This window comes from Asterias rubens, chromosome 14 (assembly GCF_902459465.1).
Source record: "Asterias rubens chromosome 14, eAstRub1.3, whole genome shotgun sequence".
In the NCBI taxonomy this organism is placed as follows: domain Eukaryota; kingdom Metazoa; phylum Echinodermata; class Asteroidea; order Forcipulatida; family Asteriidae; genus Asterias; species Asterias rubens.
This window is the reverse complement of record NC_047075.1, coordinates 4,175,117-4,184,642: the sequence shown is the minus strand read 5'-3', so window position 1 is coordinate 4,184,642 and position 9,526 is coordinate 4,175,117. Positions and strand designations below refer to the sequence as shown.

Genomic DNA, 9,526 nt, shown 5'->3' with positions numbered 1-9,526 from the left:
TTGTCATGGTACAATGCTGCCACCAGCGGTTTCAGAGAATTTCAATAAATACAAGTCTGGTACAAGTTCAAGGTTACATCAATATTTTACCAATTAGCATAAATATTGTTACTACGGATTAGCATAATGATCAGGGGCTACAAAGAGTGTGTAGGATTTTTTTTCACTGAGCCACTGTATGTTTCTTTCCTCCATAGATATACACCTTAAAGCAAGGTCTTTGCTTTGTGGCAGAGCCCTGAGGTTTTTTTTGTCTAGCTCCACGATAAGACCGTCACATCATGAAGGTAGAAATACCTCCATGGTCACATGAACCATTAGCCCTTTGATTGTGAACGCTGGAGTGCCACTGTTTGGTTTGGGCGTCTAACCACATCTATGGTCTAACAACAGACAAATTTGACCACCACCATGGTCTACGACAAATTGACACAAACCAAATTTATAATGATTGTATTGTAACCTAATAATTATTGCACATTTCTAAAGTGTCCATGTCTGTCCATGGAAAAAAATAACCATAGAGCAAGGTCTTTCTTTTATAGTGGAATAATTGAACATTCCCTCTGGGCACTTATTAACATAGAAAGTAAAGACTGTTGTGACGTCAGAAAGACAGAAAGTCAGAAAGACCACTCAGCAGATGAACCATCTGCCATTAATTAATCATTGATGTGAACGTGGGGAGTGCCACTGTTTGGTTTGGGCGTCTGCAGACAAATTTACCCAAAACCAAAAATAGAGCAAGCTTGGGTTTGCTTTATGTAATAACTGAACAGTCTACTGTTCCTACTTCCCCGCTGTTCCATCTCCCACCCCATTTCATTTCCGTTCCAAATCTACCCTCATCTACTCTCATCTGCCATTCATCTCCAATCAAGACCAGTGCATTATATATATATATATATTTTCTTTTAGCCCGTATGCCTACGTAGTTCTCTCAAACATGTATATAATATAAAATAATAATACTAATCCTAAAACTAAGATTTTTTTTGCAATTGTTATTTTACTTTGTAAAATTAATGGCCGAATTAATACTACTAAATAATATTCCCTCTTTGCCTACTGTGAAGGAAAACACGGTTTGGAGAGAGAGACCGTCCCTTTTAATAATCCGTTTAGCCACTATTGCCCTTTTGACGGTGGACGCTATGGGTGTTTGGTTTGGGTGCCTTCAGGCACTTTACCCCAACCAAATTGTATTAATAAGAAGATTATTTTTACATTTCTTGTGCGCCATGTCTGTTAATAAGGATGACACTGACTCATTGTGCTCTAGTATCATAGCAACACGTTTAGATCAACCTCGAGTAACCCTTATAAGGTGCTTCAAAAATTTGTCTCATAATTCATATAAAAACCTCAAGAACTGTCTTAAAATTTCTCTTTGTTCAAAGGCCTTGAGTACATTCATGGTGGATACGTGGCTATAAAAGATTTTGGTTATTTAACATGGATTATTGAGCTTAGAAAGGTTCAAAAACCATCCAGACATGTGTACATTGTTATCATCACCATAATATTAGGCTGTGTTCATCCAGTGATGTAAGATCCAGTGTATAGCCTTCCTCACATAAATGCCAATTCATTTATATTCCGTGCAGTTCCGGTCAACATTGTTTTTTGCATGTGACCCTGATGATGTATCTCTCTATCTTCTTCTTTGTCTACCTATATTTTCCTTTCCCTGTCTTTGGGTACCATTCCATTATTCTTGTCCGTTCGTTGCACGTAAAGGCACCAGACAGCGGACACCTTTGGTAATTATTGTTGAAGAAGACAAGTATCCTCACTTGGTGTATTACAACATGTATAAAATAACAAACTTGTGAAAATTTTGGCTCAATTATTGGTCATCGAGTTTACAAGAGAATATTGAAAAAAAAATGTTGCATTACTTTGTGTGCTTTCTGATGCATAATTAAATGCTTCAGCTGAAATGTGAGAAATTACCTCTTTCTCAAAAACTATGTTACTTCAGAAGGAGACGTTTCTCACAATGTTGTATACTATCAACAGCTATCCATTATTTGTTACCAAGTAAGTTTTTATGCTAACACTTATTTTGAGTAATTACCAATAGTGTCCAGTGCCTTTAACATGCTCTATGAGTCAGCCATTTTTTTGTTTATGCAAAAAAGCATGAAGACTATTTAGACAAACCGCGTATATTCATGCATGACACACTCCACGTCGTATTGAATACTCTTTTGCGTGTATTATGGCCCTTTTCGAAACCACGGCTTCGGCTTTGGATTCGGCTTCAGGCTCCGTCCCTTCGTCTGAAGCCATAAGCGCGTATGCGAAGTACGCGCAGTTGTCAAAACAACCGCGGGGCCTGGCTAGCCTGAGCCAAAGCCGAAGCCGTGGTTTCGAAAAGGGCCGATGTATCCGTTGTTGAACCGTCCATTAATATAATTCTGGCCCATCTTGGTTGAATCGATGGAGGTTCGAGTTATTTTATTTTCATTCCAACCCATACGCACTGATTGTGAAACTCGAATTAACAGTTTGTTTCTTGTTTTTTCGTGTTTGGCTTTTCTTTCAGCTGGGTCGCTGAAAAATACAGGGTGTTTTAGGGACGAGGTGGCGCGACCAGAATGAGGTTATCAGGCAGCCAAAATACAATTTCACATCAAACAATCTGTGACTGGTATCATGCTAAATTTTGCTTGACGAACATGTTTTAGCAATAATTATTTTCTGATGTTATGTCTGTATCGGGGATAAAGAATGTAATGTGTTTTTACTCTTGCCCCGATGTGTATATTATGTGTGTATTATTTATAATTATGTCAAATCAACATCCACTTCATACAACTCTTCTAAAGATATAACAGATATACACAATTATATAGATAAGCAAAATAATAAGCACAGAGGATGGATGGAAAATAGTTAATCTATGTTAGCCAAAATAAAGAGTCTGAGGCTGACACATTAAGCCAAGCCTTGTATAACACAGCTTAGACAGGCAGACTACAAACAAGGAGACATGACAAACAAATAACAATAAAACATTAAGCAGCTCTATGAAATCGGGCCCTGTTGATTTAAGCAGTTTTTTTTTATGTGTGTATCGAAGATAAAAATGGGTGTGTATAAAATGATGCAAAATACTATAAGTCAAATTTTCGAATGCAGACAAATAAGGCAGAACCGAATAGTGTATTATATATATGTATTCACAATACTATTTCTGAAAGCCTATCACAAAATTTAACCAGGAAGTATTATAATTACAGCTACATATACAGCATGGAGCTGTCTTTTTAATAAATCCATGCATGCACGGATGCATTATTAGATCAGGCCACACGAGTCTTGCTCCAAACGCGTGCCGGGTGAATTTCTCGCCGGTGAGTCACGCGCGACACATGACAGATGATGCCGCATTATAATAATTCATTCGGCCCATCTTAAGGGCGTGGTAGACGCGAGGCAACTGTGCCGTCTTGCGTCGCTTATGTACGGCATGAGAGGGCATCCAACATCATCTCACGGCGGATGGATATAACATCCCCAAAGCCATAATTTTCATCCCAATTTTAAACACTCTTCAGCTGATTTTACACACATAAACGAAATATACAAATTACGATTTCCAGACCCCATTTAAAAACACAAAATTGGGTTTTACTGAAGCTTCAATGGGGATGTTTAATTATGTTTCGCACTATGTTTCTGAATGAATCATAGTTCTCTGTACCAATGAGACGCGGCATCTCTCATTGTGAGTCGTGCATGCATCTTTCACACTGTCTGGCGGCATCAGTAGAGTAGCTTCGATTAAAAACCACTGCGTTAGAAAACCTACAACAGATAATATTTTATACCACTAAAAAAATGCGTGAAATTGTCCATCTCCAAGCTGGCCAATGCGGCAACCAGATCGGAGCCAAGGTAGGCATTTTTTTTTTCTGAGGAAGATTTTTTTTAAAGAGGATTTTATGGTTCCGAATACAGCTATTGTGAAATAGCCCCGATTTGTGGTGAATTTCATTATGATAAATAGTAAGGGCGTAGTGTGCCGAGTGATATAAAGTGTGGCTTGCTTGTAAATCATTTGGAAAAAGTGCCCTTTTTGGGGGGGGGGGGGAATTTGGCCCCAAAATATGTGTTAGAAAAATTCAAATGGTAATATTGGCAGGATAAGCATATTCTTTGCTAAATATTTAGACATTATATAATTATTACTATAATGAATTTGTTTAAAGGTAAACCGTGGGGCAAAAATTAGCAGACATTTATCACTATGTTGTCGTCGCTGCTGTTGTTTTTGTTTGTTTATTTGTTTGTTTGTTTGTTTGTTTGTTTGTTTGTTTGTTTGTTTGTATGTTTGTATGTTTGTATATTTGTTTGTTTGTTTGTTTGTTTGTTTGTTTGTTTGTTTGTTTGTATGTTTGTATGTTTGTATATTTGTTTGTTTGTTTGTTTGTTTGTTTTTTTGTCTGTTTGTTTGTTTGTTTGTTTGTTTGTTTGTTTGTTTGTTTGTTTGTTTTTGTTATGGGGTTATACAAGACATCATCATCATCATCATCATATGCCCTAATGATACTGCTATGTGTTTGGATTGTCTGTACATTTGTTGACAGATACTGCTGCTCTTGTTGTTGTTGTTGTCGCTTTTTTGTTGTTTGCTTGTTTGTATTTGTTTTTTGTTTTGTTTTATTCGGGGGTTGCTGTGGGGATTGTAATTCCTCGCAAAGCTTACTTTTTATAGATTATGTTAACATGGAAAACGTTAAAAAAAACATTAGATGGGATCATCCTTTAATCTTCCTTTTTGGTCACAAGCTTGTGGCTGCTGACGTGTATACATTTTTCAGCTGTCGATATTCATAAAAAGGATAATAAACAGTTTTTTTTTAACTTGTCGACAATAACTGCTTTCAGAGTGCATCGATTTTGTTGGATTATCCCCCTTTATACAATCATTTCAACTATTAGTGGAACTATTATTGACCAGCATGTCTCATTGCTTTCATTTTGATGATGCTGGTTATTTATCATAGTTTGTTCTCGACTGCGATTTATAGTATTGCATTGCACAATAATTTGACTGTTTTTATCATGGTGTAGTAAAACACTGTTCATGTAATCGACATATGACAAATTATGTGACATCAATGGACATTTTCCGGGTTTACTAATTAAATACTACTTGAAAGGGGAACATTGTTGTTTAAACAATAAGCACCACGATCATCACAACAGCATGCAGTCCCCCAAATAGTTTCTTTTCGAATAATAGCAACACTATGCAACAACACACATATTTGTTTGCTTTAAATCGTAAGACATTGCACACAAACAACAACAACAACAACAACAACAACAACACAAACAACAACAACAACAACAACAACAACAACAACAACAACAACAACAACAACAACAACAACAACAACAACAACAACAACAACAATAACAACAACAACAACAACAACAACAACAACAACAATAATAACAACTATCAATGTATACATGTAGGCCTACCTGCCTACTTGCCTACACCACAACCGCACAATTTTCTGGAAAAAATTAACACTTCTGGATTTTTTTCTCCTTAACACAGTTTTGGGAAGTAATATCAGATGAGCATGGCATCGACCCAACTGGCTCGTACCACGGCGATTCAGACCTGCAATTGGAGAGAATCAACGTGTATTACAATGAAGCCACCGGAGGCAAGTACGTACCCCGTGCCGTGCTGGTGGACTTGGAGCCAGGCACTATGGACTCGGTCCGCTCCGGACCATTCGGTCAGATCTTCAGGCCGGACAACTTCGTCTTCGGACAGAGCGGAGCTGGCAACAACTGGGCCAAGGGTCACTACACAGAAGGAGCTGAGCTTGTAGATTCTGTTCTTGATGTTGTACGCAAGGAAGCAGAAGGATGCGATTGCCTTCAGGTAAGTTCAGACCATACGTTGCCACATTATGCAGCCAATCTGTCGATATTTCTTGTCATCGTCTTGCAGTGTATATTACCCGAAAACACCTCTCGAACTTTACAATTCTTCTTAAACCCAGATCTGTGTAAACAAAAACACACACAGCGGGCGTCAAACTGACTCAGAAGCCTAGTCGAAATCTCGTTGTTTTGACTAGCCTGACCCGGAAATGACCCAAACTGACCCATTGATGAGTCAGCCCCTGGATTCAATTCTGAATTATCGGTGTCCTAGGGAAATCTGGCCACGGAGATGATGTCCCTCATAATGGTAAATTAACTTGGGCTGGATGAGGTTGACTCAAGCTATGGATATATGGGTAACATCATCAGGTGGGGGGGGGGTCACTTCTTGAAAATCATTGCTGCCTAGTCACCTGCACGTGTTAACCCGATATGTGGAGATTGTGCAGTACATCACCAGAGCCAGAACCAGAAGAGGGCGCTACCAGAGTAGTAGTGCATACAGTTCGACGCGTGGTGTGACAGAATCTCTTTCCACACCGGCCTTAGGGTTGTCATTTCAGAAGGTAGTATTCTCAAGTTTAAACATGGCTCTTTGCTTATGGGAGATGTGTGTTTGTTTTTATCTTTTCCATGCAGGGGTTCCAACTGACTCACTCTCTTGGAGGTGGTACTGGATCAGGCATGGGAACACTACTCATCAGTAAGATCCGTGAAGAGTACCCAGACCGCATCATGAACACATTCAGTGTTGTACCATCACCCAAAGTATCAGACACCGTCGTGGAACCCTACAACGCCACCCTCTCTGTCCACCAGCTCGTCGAGAACACAGATGAGACATTCTGCATCGACAACGAGGCACTCTACGACATCTGCTTCCGCACTCTCAAGCTGACCACTCCAACATACGGGGATCTCAATCACTTGGTATCAGCCACCATGAGTGGTATTACCACCTGCCTAAGGTTCCCCGGCCAACTCAATGCTGATCTGCGCAAGCTGGCTGTCAACATGGTCCCCTTCCCCCGTCTTCACTTCTTCATCCCCGGCTTTGCTCCCCTGACCAGCAGAGGCAGCCAGCAGTACCGTGCCCTGACTGTTCCAGAGCTGACCCAGCAGATGTTCGACGCCAAGAACATGATGGCTGCCTGTGACCCGCGTCATGGCCGCTACCTGACCGTGGCTGCTATCTTCCGTGGACGCATGTCCATGAAGGAGGTTGACGAGCAGATGCTGAACGTCCAGAACAAGAACAGCAGCTACTTCGTCGAATGGATTCCAAACAACGTCAAGACTGCCGTCTGCGACATCCCACCACGTGGACTCAAGATGGCCGCTACCTTCATCGGCAACAGCACCGCCATCCAGGAGCTGTTCAAGCGCATCTCAGAGCAGTTCACTGCTATGTTCAGGCGTAAGGCTTTCTTGCATTGGTACACTGGTGAGGGTATGGATGAGATGGAGTTCACCGAGGCTGAGAGCAACATGAACGACTTGGTGTCCGAGTACCAGCAGTACCAAGACGCCGTGGCCGAAGAAGAGGCAGAGTTCGACGAGGAGGAGGAAGGTGATGCCGAGGCTTAATACAACAGCGTCAATTTAATACTAAGGCTCTTTTCGAAACCACGGCTTCGGCTACAGATTCGGCCCAGGCTAAGTTGGCCCCATAGGCCCGTGCTTTTCGTACAAGCTCAAAGCCGGTTTCAGACGATAGAACGGAGCCTGAAGCCGAATCCAAAAGCCAAAGCCGTGAATTCGAAAAAGGCCTTAGGCTACAGATTCCTTACATGACGTCCGAGCCCAAACAGCGCCCTCACTAAGGTCAAGGGAAGACCCATCACTAGCAAAATAATGTGCCCGGCACGGCACACAGATTCGCATTTCCATTGTTTGGCCTTAGTGATGGTGGCCTTAGCCAACAAAAGGAGTCTTATGAAAATAACTCTTAATTCTCCCCTTTTTTTGAAACCACTTTCCGGGTCATTTTCTTGGGACTGATCTCACTGTGACCCCCTGGGAATCCCCACTGAGTTCCCCTGGGATCCCCCTGAGATCCCCAGGGGATCCTGGGATCCCATGGGGATCTCCATGTGATCTCCCTGGGATCCCCACTGGGATCCCCCTAGTCTAAAACCACACATTAACAACATTTCGTGACGCCAAGTTTTGCTTAGCGTTCGGGTTTGCCTTAACTATAGTCAACTTATGTGTTTTCTGTGCTCTGTAATGTACGTAACATTGGTTTAACCTATTGGTAACTATTATATTCAGCAATTGCGAAAGCGGCAAATGCAGTGGCCACAAATTAATTATCAATATTAAGTAAATGTTGTGTATAAACTTTTTTTTTTGACACAAATCAGACACTGACTACATTCCAATTAAAGTGAACGTTTGTCTGTCAAAGTACAGAACCATTAAATCTGTGTATGTCCATGGTATTGCCAAACAAATTCTCGAGGCTACTGCTGCCTACGTTTAGTGGATAACCAGGGACCTAATTTAATAGAGTTGCTTAAGCATGCACGGAAAGTAGCTAAGCACAATCTAATAACGCTTGCCAAAATAAGGTTACCAGCCAAAACTACCATGTCACATGTAAAATTTGTGATTGGTATCCTGTTCATTTCTGCCTAGCAAACAATTTTGTTCTGCTTGAGCAGCTCTATGAAATTGGGCCCCTGGTTATTGACTTTCTTTGTGTGTGACCATCCCAGCCAAAACTTGCTTGGCCTGATCCCTCGCCTACACTTTGTTACGGGGTCTGAACGTCCCTTTTTTTTATGAACTAAATAACTTAAAAGGGGCGGGCCTGTTGCCTTTGGATCGGGCGCTTTAGGCTATGAAAGAAAATCGACCATCAAGTAAAGCGAACACGATAAGGAACAATTCAAACTATTGCTCTAGTTGAAATATTTTAATCTGTCAATGTAAAGTGTTATGCGAGATTTGGTCAGCAGACATTCTCATGTTCACATAATTCTGAACATTCGCAAACCACCAAGAAACACTCCATTAATTTAACACTTTCAGATAATATTCCCCTTTCATTAAGAAAGAATGACAAAGGCGTACATATTTTCACTGTGGATTTTTAACATGATAAACGTTATGAATGTGCACTTCCATTAAAACCGGCTTCCATAGCAGTGTTGGGTTACCAATTAAAACCAAATGCTTGTAACTGGTTCCCATCAGGTAAACAAACTGATTTCAGTTATACTGACTCATAGAGTTATATATAAGAACTAGAGAGAAGACCTTTCTTTTGCAACGTCACAGCCCGAGTTTTTGCCAACCCAGATTGGAAAACTATGGAAAGCCATATGTGCAAATCAAGAAAAGATCGATATTTTGTTGTAACAATAAACCAAATTTGTTCATTTTGTTTAAAACAAAACAACTAATTATGAGAGGTATTTTATTTAATTGAAAGTTTGAAGAAAATGTTTAATTTGTTAAAACATCTGTTTTTACGATTTAATGATTTACTAACATTCGGCCGACCATGCCAACCAAGGCGGTTTGTTTATCAACAAAAGAAAGGTCTATATACGCGCCCCGGCATGCGCCCAAGCGGCCATTTTCTAAGTTGACAAAA

The 9,526-nt window shown here is 40.5% G+C and overlaps 1 protein-coding gene across 1 annotated transcript; it reads left to right on the top strand.

The window, feature by feature from the left end:
* The first annotated feature begins 3,743 nt into the window (after window positions 1-3,743).
* Window positions 3,744-8,336, top strand: LOC117299496 (tubulin beta chain-like). The gene is made up of 3 exons (XM_033783040.1): window positions 3,744-3,906; window positions 5,582-5,917; window positions 6,562-8,336. The coding sequence occupies exons 1-3, from the start codon at window positions 3,850-3,852 to the stop codon at window positions 7,507-7,509; spliced, it is 1,341 nt and encodes a 446-aa protein (XP_033638931.1). The 5' UTR covers window positions 3,744-3,849; the 3' UTR covers window positions 7,510-8,336.
* The last annotated feature ends 1,190 nt before the right edge of the window (window positions 8,337-9,526 follow it).

Bases quoted from the DNA above. Each gene is read 5' to 3' on its own strand.
- LOC117299496 (XM_033783040.1), top strand. From the start codon at position 3,850: ATGCGTGAAATTGTCCATCTCCAAGCTGGCCAATGCGGCAACCAGATC. The intron at 3,907-5,581 runs GTAGGCATTTTT...TCCTTAACACAG, and splicing joins GCAACCAGATCGGAGCCAAG to TTTTGGGAAGTAATATCAGA. The intron at 5,918-6,561 runs GTAAGTTCAGAC...TTTTCCATGCAG, and splicing joins AAGGATGCGATTGCCTTCAG to GGGTTCCAACTGACTCACTC.